Here is a 16,146-nt window from a genome sequence, read left to right on the forward strand (position 1 = left end):
GAAATCAAGCAGTAATGCTCTCAGCTTTTCAAATACTCATCTAGCTGTTCCCTCCACATCCCACTCTTTTAAATGCCACTGAGTTCTTTTTAAAGCATTACAGGACTCATGAAGGAAAATTACAGCAGAAGGAAAGAGATGAGACCACTTTGCTTATCCTTGGAATACGAGCCCTGCATAAATTGTAGCTCCCCTTGTCCTCCGTTATCAGCATTTGGCAGAGCTCAGTTTCTCACTCAGCAATTAAGGAGCACCCCTTCCCCCAAAAAAAACACACACAACAACAACAACAATGATCAAGCATTCAGGCAGTGAAGGCTGAAGTAGCTGATGAATGTCTGCAAGTCATCCTTATTGGATCAGATCGTCAAGTCTTCCCGTAGGTGGCCTTTCGGGACAACTGTGATTTATGTTGGTGATTTATATTGGAGTTTTCTTGATCTTTTTGTAAGCAAATCAAAGTCACGTGGATTTTGGTTCAAGGTGTGCATTCATTCTTGTAAACTAAACCCACTGGCCCTTTTTGAGTTGGCCGAAGGAGATGAAGGGACAGCTGGGGAAGCTCCTGGTGCCCATGCATGGCTGCCTCAAGGGCAAGAAGGGTGGTGGGTCAAGAGAAGGAGAAACAGGAAGGGTGTGGATGGTGAGTGAGGGAGGAGGTAAGGCCAGCCTCAAGGGTGCAGTAAGTCAAGTGGGATGGAGAGGAGACTCAGGGCAAGACAGGTGGCACCTCTTTTGCACAATGAGGTGGATGGAGTGGGGCCACCCTTCTGATCACATCCTTCACAGGAGGCCACCAGCAGAACTAAGAGTGCCAGCATCATAGTGTGCCAGGGAAGGGGGAGACTTGAAAGAGTGGTCAGAAAGATGCAAAGAACAAGAAGGAATGCAAGTCGTTTTGGATTCCAGCAAAGAGATGGGTTGCAGATTTCAGATTGCAGGTAGCATTTTTTAAAAAATTATTTTAATTTGAAATTAGTGCTTTTGCATTTAAATGATGAGTTCCCTTGAAACATATGCGGCTGTATGTTTTCTTCACTGTGCCCATTCATTCCTCAGGCTTCCCATACACTTCTTGCTCTGCCTCCTGTTTTCAGTAGTGGAAATACTTCAAAAGACAGTATTTTCTCTGGCAGAGGCATTCACATACGCTGATATGATTCAGAACAAATCACTTTCACATGCACATTAAAATAAGAAGCTTCTGTGAGACTCTTCGAAATAACTTGCTTGGCTCAAAAAATGCATCATGTAGCTGGGAATTTTTAAATTAATTTTAATAACACTAACACCAATTCAGCTGCATTTCTTATTGCCCATGTGACCAAGCCCTGTGACAATAATTCTGTGCTGGAAATGCTGTAACCACCCAGGCAATACTTCCAGGGAGGGAAGGGATAAATAGACAGGTAATGAGGTCAGTCTATCCTAGTTCAGGCACTCTGTGGCATATAGGGCCCCTCCCTGCTCTTTTGTCTGTCTTCTGCCTCACACTCTCTGTTTTGTATCCTGGAAGAAATTTCATATGTGAGCTCTTGGCTGGAGGAAGGTGCTTTGTCTTCTGCAAAGGTGCTTCATCAGAAGGATGATAACTACTTGCACTTAAGTTGAATTTTCTATATATGTAAACTGTTTCTGAGCAGTCAAAACTGAACCTTGTTTTTTAATCTTACCAAAAACTGAGTGAGGGCCTCCCCCCACTTCTTTTTACTCCAAGAACATAATACTGGCTTTAACCAGCCACACTGGGTGTGTACAAGTACATTCCAATGACTCTGCTAGCTTTACACAAAACAAATATATTTAATAGGAAGGAGACAAATAGATTGCATTCAGGACTCTTTATTTCCTTCCTTGACTGCCTCCTGTTCTGATCCATTCACACCTTAACAGCCAGCTTTCACAATAATCTGGCAAGTGGGTGCATTGAGGATTGATCCTGATCTTTCCAATCCAAGGCTGACAAAAACATTTACGTCAATTGCTCACGTAACAGATGCATCTGTTAACTTGCACTTCAAGGAAATTAAAAAAATTAAAGGAAGAAGAAAAAGAAGCTCTTCTCCTAGGTCCCCCCCCCCCGGGACTGACATTGCAGTTTTTTACATTCCTTTCTGAAATTAGCATAATGATGCCAATTAGTTTCTCATTTTAATGCTCCCAGCTAAAGCAATAGGGAAAGTGACTGTCAGTATATTACTATGCAAATGTTTAGATGAAGAATTAATGTGGTGTTCAAGGTCTCACAGGAGCAGCTCACACAGACAAAAAACTGCATCAAATTGTGGCTCTAACCTATTCCACTATTTCAGGGGTCTCTAAACCTTTGACCATGAGGGCCACACTGGATATTTTCAACATTTATGAGCGCGGAAGGAACATGAACATGCATGTGTGTGTGTGTGTATGCGTGGCCGCACGCAGGTACGCACCTGCTCACGGATGCACGGATGACTGCCCCACACACACACTTCCCCCACCCCTGCACACACGCACCCCTGCCCATCCGCCTGCCCCTTGCATGCACAGGCTGAAGTGAATGGGCCGGATAATATGGCAAGGTGGGCCAGATGTGGCCCACACGTCGTAGTTTGGAGACCCCTGCACTAGATCATGATTTTATATGTATCTAAGGCTTTTATATATGTAGGTTTGTAACCTAAGAATCATTCTGCAGGGAGTCTGTTTCTCTTCCCACTTGTGTGATCTGTGTGACTAATTCTAGAAAGGACTGTTTTATTTAGAATAGTGTTTGTTTTTCATGTACATACTTCTGAAAAGGAGTATGGAAATTGTCACAATTCTGCCACACGTCAAACTCCTGTTTCTTCTTCACCCCACAGGACACCTCATAATATTAAGAATAATAAATATAAAATGAGGACCGAAACGTTTAAGGAAGGCGAATGAATGTAACATGGAATTGCAGAGCTGGAAGACTGTACGCCTTCCTGGATAAGAAATGACTAGCAACAGCAGTTCATGTATTGGTGATCTCAAAAACAGACCTCTTTAAAGTGGAACTTGAGTCATGGCAACTGGACTCCTTGTTAGGCTGAAAAGTTTTGCTACTCATCCAAGTAGCTTCTTCAGTCTGAGGAGAGTTGGTAGGAGATTCCTGATATATCCTCCATGTTGGTTTTATTTACTTCCAATGTAGAGGAAATATCAGGTGTCTCCTACTAACTCTCCTCAGACTGAAGAAGCTACTTGGATGAGTAGCGAAACGTTTCAACCTAACAAGAAAGACGTCCAGTTGCCATGACTCAGCTTCCAGATAACCTGACTGAGAATCTTCACAGAGACCTCTTTAATGTTCTCTACATAGGGCTACTCTTGAAAACTATGCTGCCTTCAGCAGGTCAAAATGTGGCAGGCAGACTGATTGCTGGGACTAGTACATATGATCACGAGTCTTGCACACCTTCATTAGCTCCCTGTCAGTTTCTATGCTCAGTTCAAGCTGCAGGTTATTATGACCTATAAAACCCTTAATGGTTTAGGATCGCAATACCTACTGGAACATCTTTCCTAGAAATCCTCTAACTGTTCAAACCCATTCTTCTCAAATCATGCTGTTAAAAGTGCCCACACTGAGGGATGCCAAAAAGGTGAATACAAGGAATCTCACTTTTTTTGGTTGTGTCTCCTAGTCTCTGGAACATAATGCCAACAGAGATAATCCAGGCTCCTTCTCTCCACATCTTTAGAAAAGTGACAAAGGCTGAATTATTTAAAGCTGCCTTTAATAATTGAATCTCCTGGATGCTTGTTTTTTTTAACTACTTGTAAATGTTATTGATATTTATTTAGTTAGTTATTGTCTCTTGATCACTGTATTTTTTTGAATTTTTTATTGTTGTTATTGTGGTGTTTTGAGGGTTTTACATTTTAATCTTGTAAACTGCCCTGAATAGTGCTTGTGCTAATAGGGTGAGATATAAAATGGCTGGCTGGCTGGATGAGATATTATGGAAGCCATCAAGTCCAACCCTCTGCTCATTGTAGGCTCTACAATCAAAGATACAAATTCAGATGTCTGTCCAACCTCTTCTTAAATACCTTCATTGAAGACGAATTCACCATTTCCTGATGACAGCCTACTCTGATCATGTTTAGTTGAACATTTAAATCTAGTTCCTTCAATTCCACCCCTCCCCCATGTTCTAGTACTGGTTTCTGAAATGACAGAGGACAAGTCTACCCCTCACTTCTGCATAATGGCTATACATAACATTTGAAGACAACTGTCATCGTTGCTCACCATCTGTCATTCTCCAGGTTTAAGCATACCTTTGTTTCAACCATTCCTCATAGAACTTGGTGTAAAGGTTCCTAAGCACCATGGTTGGCCTTCTCAGAACATACCATCTCTTTAGGTCTCAAAAAGCTGGTGCAGTAAAAACAAGGAGAATTAAGCTAAATCAATCAGTAGTTTGACTTAGTACAAAGAAGCTTTTTGGATTCAGTAATCCAACTACTCAGAGAACCAGTGACTGGTGTAGTGGATAGTTCTGGACTAGGACTTGAAAGATTCGTACCTCTGCTCAACTGTAGAAACTTATTGCAGGGGTGGCAACAGTAAACCATTCCTTTAACTTCTCACACATCCCAAGCACTATTAGGATAGCTATGCAGATGTAATTTGATGGTACACAACAACAATAAGAATCTAGCTACTGGTCCTACCATTCATATGTAGTTACTGAAAGTGTGCTGTCTTTAGATTTAAGCCCATACAACTAGTCTGTCAGAAATGCACTTCCACACCCTCTCCTCTGACAACAGCCCCTCTGGCTCTCTTGAAAGACTTGACTACATAGAAGATTTGATTACTCTGATGAGGATGTGGTGGGAGAGGAGGAATCTTAAAAAGTGGAGGAGAGGGAAAGAACATTCTGACTAGAGGCCTTCTGCATCAGCTTCCCTGGTCCTGCTATTGTAACTTGCGTTTCTGCATGTTATTGTCTGTTGTGGAAGGCTATTCTCAGGTCCAAACCAGTACATGTTACATCCTTTCTGATGTCGGATAATTGCTGCCCTGGTTAATATAGTTTGCACTGGATCTTTGTACTGATTGCAGCAGACTTTTACTTTCTTTGGGTGGGTGTGTTATTTTAACTTAAACCTTTTGGGAACAGAAACACGGAATGTTAGAAAATGAAGTTTTCCCAGGGGATTCCATATATGACCCTTCCACTTGCTTCCCATACACGGCTGCCATCATGAGCTACTTTCCCCATTCTTTCTACCCCTGCAGAGATATTATTTGGGAGCACTTGGTTTTGTCCCATTGTTCATGCTAAGCAGCTCGGGAGCACTGCAGGCCAATACATGCACATCTTTACCCTCCCCATGGGATGAACTGAAGATAGGGACAATGTATAGATAAATAAACAAAACTAACACAACACACACACAAACACACACAAACCAGCCTAAAAGCGTGTTGTACTATTAAGGCTCTCTGTGTGATCTTGTCTTTGTCTCTTTTCTGACTCTTCTGATGCAAGCCCTTAAGCTAGACAAAATATTCAACCAGCCAGCCATGTATAGAGATTTTAAAGCACAGTTTCTTAGCAAGGACAACATACATGGAACATCCTTCCTCTCCTTTCTAACCTTGAAGAACCACATATTTCTCTTCTCTGCTGTGTTTCCTCTGTCCCTCATGAATGCCATAAATGAAGACACAATTTTTTAATCCTGTATAACTGCCTATGATTTATGTAGGACTTTAATGTACTTGAAAGCTGAAAAAGCAATTAAAATAGATGTGAGAGGATGGGTTTTCCCCCTTCCAATTTTAAAAAAATAAAACCACCCAAACGTTGGTGCTTATATTTAAAAAAAACATTAGCAATTTATGCATAGTTAAATCTGTTCTTTGTTTTCATGAGATCTGCTGTTAAAAAATGACAAAATCTTTTAACCTGAAATATTTGAACAAAATTGTTTTCTTTCCAACTGTTTATCCAGGTGTTTCAATGTGAAATATGTTAATGAAGAGATTTGAAATAATGACTAAGATAAGAATGATTTCTCATCAACATCTTTCTTCAGGCTTATTTATAGCTCCAGCCAGGTCTAAAATTTTCCAAGAGGAGCAATACAACTCAGATCAGAATTAACTGCAGGAAGATTTTTGGTCTGTAAGAACACTAAATTGATGACAACAACGATGTCAACTATGCTGCATAAATCTTCTGATTTCCTTTTTGCTTCTGGGTTCTCATCTCTACCTTCAAACCTTTCATGAACCTGTTGCTCCGATCCTGTTTCTTTTTCCATCCTGATACATCTCTTCACCAACCCATGTCTACAGTCCTCAGTTGTCAGAAGTCTAAATGAAATTGCTAATCCCATCTACAGTATGCTCATTGAAGCAGGTACTGAATGGTAAATCAATATTTGTGTGAACTGGTTAAATGGGCATGCTCTAGTTAGGACTTGAAACGGGTCAGTACTAAAAGTTTACTTCTTCTTCTCTACTACCAGTTTTGCCTAGAACTGTAGTGTAGAGCATCTCTCCGAGTTTGACTCTTATACACTCCAGTAACTCCACCTCTGAATCTACCTTTTCTATTGAAAACTTCAATTATCTTCTAGACCCAATATCCCTTTTAATTAAGGTCCAAACTGGATATAATATTCATAATTGAATCAAATTATTTGTCTTTTTAATGTAATTAGCAGTCATTGTAAAGTCTGAATAAGCTAAGGAGAAGGAGGAAAAGAGAAGTTTAATTGGACTTGTTCCAATCCAATTTGAACCTAAATCTGACCTAAAATGTGAAAACACAAATCACAATGCTTCCTCTTGACTTGCATTGGGAAAACAAAATAGCCATGATGTTTTGATTTATTTTTCACACTGAATAAATGAAATTTGGAGGCATGAGATAATCGTTGCTAAATCCCAGATTGGCATGACTTTCTTTTGTTAAAAGGTACCTTAAAATGTGCTTTAACATGTTTATGTGCTGCTTTTTGTGCAATGGTAGCATTCATGATATATGTGTATTATACACTAAAACCTGTTATGTGCGTTTGTAACTATGACACATGCACACTACAAGCAGACAAACAGGAGATTAAAGGTAAAGGCAAACCAAACACACTAAATACACAGTAACTTTTCATGTACAAGTAAAACACATACATCAGAAACTGAAATAAAAAACTAAATCTAAAAATCTAATCCAATTGTAAAAAGTAGAGTCAAAATGGGAGGTGGAAAAGAGAGGAATACGGTAATGAGTGCCTACTTCAAGAACAATACTGAGAACAACACACCTATTCAAATGAACATCAAATATAATAATAACCAAGTGTTGTCAAGTCAATTTTGACTTATGAAAACCTTTTTCAGGTAGAGAATAGTCAGAAGTAGTTTTACCATTCTTTCTCTGGGGGAGACCTGGGACTGTGCAGCTTGCCCTTGGCCAAACAGCCTGCCTCTACTAGCAGGAGGCACAGCGGGGAATCGAACTCCCAGTCACTGGCTACACAGTCAGATCCTTCAACTACTGAGCTATCCAGCTAGCTACGGTAGGTACAAAGAATATGGGACTGGATAGGGAAGGGATAAGGAATAAAGGATGACGAGAAACAAACTAGAAGAAATAGGAAATGGGTGCCAAACTCCAAAAAAGCTCATTCAAAATGGTTCCTAACATGAGCTATCAAAAGAGAACAAGAATGGGGGAGAGAAGTGATTACACAGGCCAATATTGTGTACCCTGTTTCATGTGGAACAGTCTGTGGTGTTGCACACTGTTCCTCTTTTGGCATTACTTGCACAAAAGGGAACTCACAAACCTCTTGTGCTGCCATAAAGTTCCATTGTACTTAACACAGAGATTTCCAGCTTGTTTGTCTGCAAGTTGGAGGCTACCAGGACAAATGCAGAGTTCTCGGTGTGGAGCTGTTATCCTCTGCATTTGTGAGTAAGATTCTGCCCTTTGCCATAATCACCTTCGTGTTTTTCAAAGAGTATGATTAAACAGTGCCAGTGAGATTCTTGCCTTCTAGGAAGAGAGAACTGTTAATGGGAGAAAAAAATTCTAGGCCCGCTCCCTCTGTCCTGTTCCTTATATGGTACTGTTTTGCAATCATTTGGAAACATATTGTTTGACTTTTACAGACAAGTAACGTGCAGGTAGCCAAAGCATTCGACATCCCTTCAAACAAGCCTGAGCTGATTTGGACCTGATTTGAATCAATCCAAATCAGCTCAATGCATTTCAACATTTCGGATTTGCCCATTCTGATTACACACCTGTACTAAACCAAATCATGCAGGTGAACGAAATTAATGCCATGTCTCCTTGGTCTCTGTACTCCAAGACTGGAAAGATAAATTCTCACAACTCATTATTCAGTGGTCAAAGGATCCTACCGTTTTAACGAGGAATATAAATGTATCTTTCAGACGGCAAATTCAATCAAATTTTGAGGGGAACATATGATCCTCTCATATTAATGTAGACTTCTTCCCCCCCCCCTTTTTTTTGTACCTGCAATTAGAAATATTAAAAATAAATACTAACATTGAATTGAACCTGAAGGCTACATGTAGTAATTCTGAGAGCTGTAGTTTAAAAATGTGATGTTCCCAAGCTCTGATGAATCCCTTGGGGCAGAGGCCTAAAGCAGAATCTGGGGGAAATGGTTATGCCAACCGTTCCTTACTCTGAATCAATGAAACATTCAACCCTTTGTTCACCCTGTTGCTAGAAAGCAGTCAATAACAACAGCAGTAAAACAAATGTTGTGCTTGATCTTATGAATGGATCTGGTTCATGCTTTTCAGGATGTTCATGTTTTTGCCAGCACTGAGACCAGGTTACTGACCATTGCTGATGATCACCCTTGCTCCCTCCATAGTTACATATGAAGTTGGTGCCACATAGCAATCTGCTTCCTGGGGTTCCTCAGCATCTCTTCCCAGTGATTCCTCTCTGGGCCAGTGGCATGCAGGCCAAGGCTGCACCTGCCCAGTAAATGGTTTTGCCCATCGCCATTCTGGCTTAGCATCTCCAGTTCTACACTGGAGGCACAGAGCAAATCATGGGGCACCTCAAACATAATCATCTCATTCCAGACTGGGTTGATCTTGTGCTTCGCACGCTTTGTCTGCTTCTTCTTAAGTTTCAGGGCTTGGTGCTTCAGTGTCACTTTTACAGATATATCTGCAGGAAAAGGGAAAAGTTTGTCACACAGTGTTGGCATCAACATTCAGATATCAGCATTCTCTGGCATTTCCTCCTGGAGGAAAATGCATCCATACTTAACTCGAGATAATGCCCATTGAATTCCATGACAGTTTTCCCTGAGTAAACAGCGTTGAGGGTTGTACTCATGATTTTAATGTAAAAAACACACTGAATAAAGTCTATTGGTGTAACGTTGTACCAACATAACCTGATTGGTAGCTGAAAATATTTAATTTGAAGTCATGGAACATTTCCTGTTCCTCCTGACTTCAGGTTCTGAGGCTCCCTAGGCCTCCTTTTTGCCCTGGAAAAGTCTTTGGAAGCTTCCAGACATCAGGTGTTGGGGAGAGGGAAGAGCCTTTAATAGTTTAAAAAAAATCACAGCCAGTGGGTCCGATCACATGAGCAGCAGTCTGGAAGCAATCTTTTACTATTAAAGCCCCCCACCATGTTCCAAAGTTCCCAAAGGCTTCCCTGTGGCAAAGAGGGGCTCTAGGGAGCCTTGGAAACTGAAGAGTGGAAAAGGAAACTTTCTATTACTTTAAATGAAATGTTTCCTGCACCTGATCTGGTTTACACCAGCACAAAGTCACTCAATGGGATTTCACCCACTATTTCATACAGGAATGGGTAAAAATATGAATGATAGCTAACTGGGCCTTGAGTTTCTGACATTACCCATAACTTCACTTGAACAGTCTATATAGGATATACAGTAGTTATATATTAATTTTATTTCTGTTCAGTTTATTTCCCAAGGAGTAAGTGGCCTAAATGTACAAAAATAGATAGTGTACAGATGCTTTCACTACACACCATGCATTATTATATGATTGAGAGACAGTATGTATAGTGGATATAACACTGGATTAAAGGCGAGATCAAACAAGCATATAGCTCACTATTTGACTTGCTTTTGGTATGATGTTTTCCAATGACCACATGAATTTTAAGTAAGAGCAATCCATCCCTCTTTTGTTACCTTTTCTGTTCCTTTCTGGCACAGAGTTAGGGCTGCAGTTTATTTGGTGTGATTGGGAGCACTCGTAATTAGCCCATTCTGCAGTTTGTGTGGTTGTTTAATTTGCTCCCAAATAGAGCTGTGGACAGAGTCCTCTTCAGTGATAACCTTGTGATATATGCGGTGGGTCGTGACAATAGAAAGCATGGCAGAGAAATCCTTTCCTCTATTTCAATTTTCTCACAATTCTTTTTAAAAATATTCTCCTAAGTGACAGAGCACTGTTTCAGGTAAAAGGGAGTATCCAGGCTAGGCAGATGTGTTGCTGTAGCATTATGCCACTTACTAAATTAAACAAACAAACAAGAGACAGCTCATGGAATGACAGCTACAACAAAATGCAAGGAAAAGGGCAAGAGAGGGGTGTCAATTATTGAAAGGGGGAGAAATTAGAATGATCTGAAGTGCTCTTTCGATCTGAAGTGCTCTTTCTCATGGGAGAATAAATGTGTCCTGTGTGAATGGAAGGATCGTTGAAGTATAAAATAAAATAGATTGTACCAAAGATAAAATACTTTAAAACATTTATTTATTTTATTTATTTTTTGGACTTATATACCGCCCCATAGCGCTACAAGCACTCTCTGGGCGGTTTACAATTTTAATTATACAGGCTACACATTGCACCCCCAGCAAGCTGGGTACTCATTTTACCGACCTCGGAAGGATGGAAGGCTGAGTCAACCTTGAGCCGGCTACCTGGGATTTGAACCCCAGGTCGTGAGCACAGTTTTAGCTGCAGTACAGCGTTTTAACCACTGCGCCACGAGGCTCTTATATGACCTGGATTGCTCCAAATTCCCCTATCTAGTTGCACCCTAAAATTCAGGAGAGCTGAGTCATTCATAAATACTTACGGGCTTACAATGGTAAGCCACTCCTAGAATATCTCACCTATCTTGAAAACCTACTGATGTGCCATAGGTCAGAAATGTAGCAACAACAATGCTTGAGATGTCTGCCTTAGCAATTTGTAGTACAGCTTTTTATTTACTCCTCTTTGATTACTAAACAATTAATTAATTGGTTTAAAGGGCAAACAAGATAGATCACTGATCAGTAAGATGTTTGACTAGTTAGATGACTGCTGGTGTGAGAGGGGTTTTAAACGGACTATTGTGCTCTGTTGCTTTAAATGTGTTTTAATATTGATATTATCATTTTAATATAGTACTTCTTTAATTATTTTTAATATGTGTATACTTACTGTTTTAGCTTTTAAATACTGTTTTAGTGATGAAAACCGCCTTGGGTCCTTTTGAGGAGAAAGGTGGCATAGAAATATTTTAAATAAATAAATAATAGATGTTTTCACTCAGTTTTAAGTTTAACAAGCTTTCTTACATGGTTGGTTGTAACTTCTTAAAAAGTTAAGCTAAAAGTTGACAAAAATGTAAATTCAGCTTTCCCAGTCAGTCTTCTACATTATATGAAATTATACAGGAATAAATAAGCCCTTCCTAACATACAAATTTATAACCCAATTAGATATTTATGACAGCAGAAATTTGTGAGAAATATTCTTTGAGAATTCTGGATGTGTTTCAAGTACTGCTAAGTTTCCTGAAGTGACAATCATAATTTCTTATTAAAATGAATGCATCATGATGACATTTCTTTATTGGAATAAATGTGTGTTTTAAAGACATATATTAAAAAGCACCACTTAGTGTTTCCTCATTCAACCCATTTTCTCATTTCTATCTTGATCTGTTTTCAGATGTTTTCACTATTTATACTGGAGACATGTTTCATATACTTCTGTTAGAAGCTGATGAATAAAATTTGCAACAAGAGGAATCTTATTTGGGAAAAACAGTTTTCATTTACCACCTGATTATAAATATATTCTTTCTGGGTATTCCAACACACTTCTAGTGCACTGCCTTGTATAAAATGATTAATATTAGAAAAGGTAAAAAAAAGATGTGACATAACTATGGCTAAATTTTGATTCTGAAACATTCATTCATTTAGACAATTTGTATCAACACCTCTATCACAGGATAGCAGGGACACTTGCACACCAAGTACAACATTGCCTTCAGGTAAAGTAGGAGGAATTCAGTGCCAGTTGGTATGCTTCCGCAGCTTACAGAAATATTCACTGCATTTGAAAATAAAAAATACTGGTAAATTTATTTACTATGTATTTATACTGTATTATTCATATGCCACCTTTCTCTCCATAAGGGACCCAAGGCAGCTTACAACAATTAAAACCATAGGATAATGACAAGTTAAAATGCCATACAAAACTATCTATATAATAAATAAATAAATAAATAAATAAATAAATAAATGAATGAATGAATGAATGAATGAATGAATGAATGAATGAATGAATGAATGAATGAATGAATGAATACCTGAGTCTGCCAAGTGGATAAAACTTGGCAACCCTGTTTACAACTTTCCCAAGTGGCAATGCTATGTATAGAAGGTTTACTCTGGAGATCCAATTATCTCTGGATTCTAACAAAATGTGATATGCGATTCTGAGGGAATCAAAATGACCCATTTTGGGTTGACAGTTAACGAAACCATACAGGAAGGAAGAGGCTCAGACAAAACTTTGGGACTTTGTATACATCATCTGAGCAGATAATACAAGTGTGTGTGTGTGTGTGTGTGTGTGTGTGTGTGTGGCAGTTCAATTTTTATTACCTCCAGATTGCAGATGTGGGTGGATGTTTAGCCACAGTGGCTTACCTAAAATGCCCATGATACATTATCAAGGGATGGGGCGTTCTGGTTCATATGTGATAACACTCTCTTAGGTCAGACAAGAATTACTATAATGCAGTCTTTAAAAAAATACAGAGAGAGAGAGAGAGAGAGAGAGAGAGAGAGAGAGAGAGAGAGAGATAGTTGTATTTGGTTTCCTTCCCTCAGCAAGCCTCAATTTCTCACTCACCCTTCCCAAGGAGCTCTTTCAGTTGTTTGGAATGAAGATTCTTGGCTTTTATGAGCACCACAAGCAGACGGTTTGCGGCAGGCAGGTAGCTGATGGAAAGCAGAACCTCTCCATAGCCTGTATCTGGCTCCTGCAAATCAGAGAGAGAGAAAGTGGCAAGGAATACATCAGGCTTTTTTCCTGCCTTACTTCCTGCAGAGGAGACAACCAAGCAATACTAGAATGCTGATAATAAAAGAAGACCCAAAGGACTATAGAGTACAAATCACTATTACTTCGTTTTGCCACAGAAACATAAGGGCTCTTTTGTGCAACATCTATCTCCCACTACACTGAATCATGCTCTTTTTGTTTACATCAGCCCACAGTGACTTTAAACAAATTAGATTTTTAATAACAAAAATAGAAGTAATGAACCACTTCTCTTCCCACAACAGGCTGGCTTTGGACCTGGAGAGAACTGTACAGCGTAAGTCCTTCATTTAATGCAACATATTGAGGATGGCTTTGAGACTGTTAGGGCACTGCTCATTATCAAGCACTACTGCAAAAATTCTATAATCTAACCAAGAATTATAAACTAGCTACAATAATAGCAGTCCTTTTGCAAAAATCACAGATTTTGTTGTTAACTTTCAAAGACAACAGAGCTGATGATGGAAGACTACTCCAGGGCTGTGTGTCCTGGGTTCTATTTTAACATCTGTCCTAATGATCAACCATTTCCTCAAGGCACCAAAAGTTTTATTTATGTTGATGATCTCACATTTGATGCTCAGTTTATCTGACTCCATAAAAAGAGAAGGTGAGCAAAACAGAATAAGATATGAATGCGTTTTGAAGAAGAAACAGAAAAGAAAGAGATTGCGATGCCTATTTAGTAAAAACTGAGTTGTTATCTTTGTTGCAGCACACTTTTTTCTATCATTTGTTTATATGTAGAAATATTTAGAATATTTCTACATTGTTCTCATCAAAATAAATTGTATGTTTATGATTGCCCCAGAATGATGGTAAAAAACTCATGTTCAACAGAGAGGTCTTTGTATTCACGAAGGCTTTCAAGGCCGGGATCTAATGGTTGTTGTGGGTTTTTCAGGCTCTTTGGCCGTGTTCTGAAGGTTGTTCTTCCTAATGTTTTGCCAGTCTCTGTGACCGGCATCTTCAGAGGACAGAGTGCTGTCCTCTGAAGATGTCAGTCACAGAGACTAGCGAAACGTTAGGAAGAACAACCTTCCGAACACGGCCAAAGAGCCTGAAAAACCCACAACAACCAAGAGAGGTCTTTGTTAGAGAAAACAAATTATGTCAGGGCTGGCTAGATAGCTCAGTGAGCTAGAGGTTGAGAGTTTGATTCCCCACTGTGTATCCAAGAAGAAGAGTCAGCCTATGTAGCCTTGGGTAAACTGCAGAGTTCCAGAAGGCCCCCACTCCTGAAGAAGGGAATTGTAAACCATTTCTGAGTACTGTACATTATACCTAGAAAACCATGGAAAGGGGTGCCATAAGTTGAAATTGACTCAAAAGCATGCAATTGTTATTAATTGTCTCCTCCATTAAATTAAATGGAGCCCAATGTTTTTACTTTAGGACCAAAAGTAGACCTTCAAAGAAGTATTGTGCTACTATGGCTTCCCCATGTCTTGTTTTTTACTCTGTCCTCTAACATAAATTGAAAACCACTACTGATGACATTTGATGCCTGGCATTCCATCTCCAACTCTTGATTTTTTAAAAAGCTGTTTCAGTAAGCAGATTTGGGGTGTCCTTGGGGCATCAGAATATGAGATAGATAAATGTGGCCGATGAAACATTTCTAAATCTCTGGGTAATCTGCAATAAAATCCCAAGGATTCCTGAGTCTGACTCTGTAGACTCTTTGGAGGCACTTACACTGCCCTATGGAAGCACTGCCTGACAGTGCCCCCCCACAATACATTCTGCAGCACATCTACATGCTTTGTGGCGTCCTATTCCATTGCAGAGTTTTTAGAATGGATACTCAGATGCGCAGCATTTGTGTCATGTCAGTAAAACACAAACAATTATCTACTTTTCTTTCAAGCTGTCCCCGTGCCAATATCTAAACAGCAAGCCTCAAACTGAATTTTTAGAACAGAGAATATTGTATCCTCCTTCGTAAAGATATAATTTCACGTGGATGGATGGTACAGATGGGGGACAATGATGTTTCCTCCACTGAGAGACCAGATGCATTTTCTTTAAAGGGTTAACTGCCAGGCAACATTTTGGTGCCTGGAATAACTTCTGCTTCACACTTTTTAAAAAGAAACTAACTACCCAGGGAAAACTCAAAATGGAGAGTGGTTTTGTGTCTTCAGCAGGAGTTCTGAATGTGGTTGACACATCCATCTTTCTGAAGCTTGTATAAACTGCATATGAAATATTGTCCCTTGGAAATTGTCTAGAGCATGACTTTGTAGAGGGATGTGCTTTTGTTGTAACAGGAGATCATAAAATCATAGACTCATAAAATTATAGACTCATGGTACCTATAAGGCCATCGAGGCTAAGCCCCTGCTTTTCTTCAGTGATTTAAAGCGACTGTGGCTGTTCTTTGAAATGGAAGCTTTGACTGTATATTTCTGAATAAGGGAAGAACCAGAGTGTATCTGCACAACATAGCGACAGCGGTTTGATACTATCATGACTCAGTCCTATAGGATTCTGGGGTAGAATAAGATACTTAAAATCCTATGCTGTAATTCAGGAATCTTCCCTCTAGCTGAGGATTCTAAATAACTCACCAGACTTCAAATCCCATGGTTCCATAAGACAGAACCATGGCAGATAAATAGGATCTAAATCCTATAATGGTACAATATTGAAGTGCTGCCAAACTACAAGCAAGATGTTCTTCTAAGAATTTTATCAGACATTTCAACCACCTCAAAAAACAGCTGTTGTTTTTCATCCTTGAGAGTGAGGCCAAAAATAGATATTCTATCCAGGCCATGATCAGAGAGGGG

At 39.5% G+C, this 16,146-nt stretch overlaps 1 protein-coding gene across 1 annotated transcript in view; it reads right to left on the minus strand.

Annotated features, from left to right (window-relative positions):
- Positions 1–5,094: 5,094 nt before the first annotated feature.
- Positions 5,095–16,146, minus strand: part of SYT13 (synaptotagmin 13) — a 31,698-nt gene continuing 20,646 nt past the window's right edge. The window contains exons 5-6 of the mRNA XM_020798491.3: positions 13,157–13,286; positions 5,095–9,194 (exon numbers count right to left, since the gene is read on the minus strand). Coding sequence (XP_020654150.3) covers positions 8,890–9,194; positions 13,157–13,286 — 435 coding nt within the window. The 3' untranslated portion in view covers positions 5,095–8,889. The remainder of the gene's footprint in view (positions 9,195–13,156; positions 13,287–16,146) is intronic.

This window comes from Pogona vitticeps, chromosome 1 (assembly GCF_051106095.1).
Source record: "Pogona vitticeps strain Pit_001003342236 chromosome 1, PviZW2.1, whole genome shotgun sequence".
Taxonomy (NCBI): Eukaryota; Metazoa; Chordata; class Lepidosauria; order Squamata; family Agamidae; genus Pogona; species Pogona vitticeps.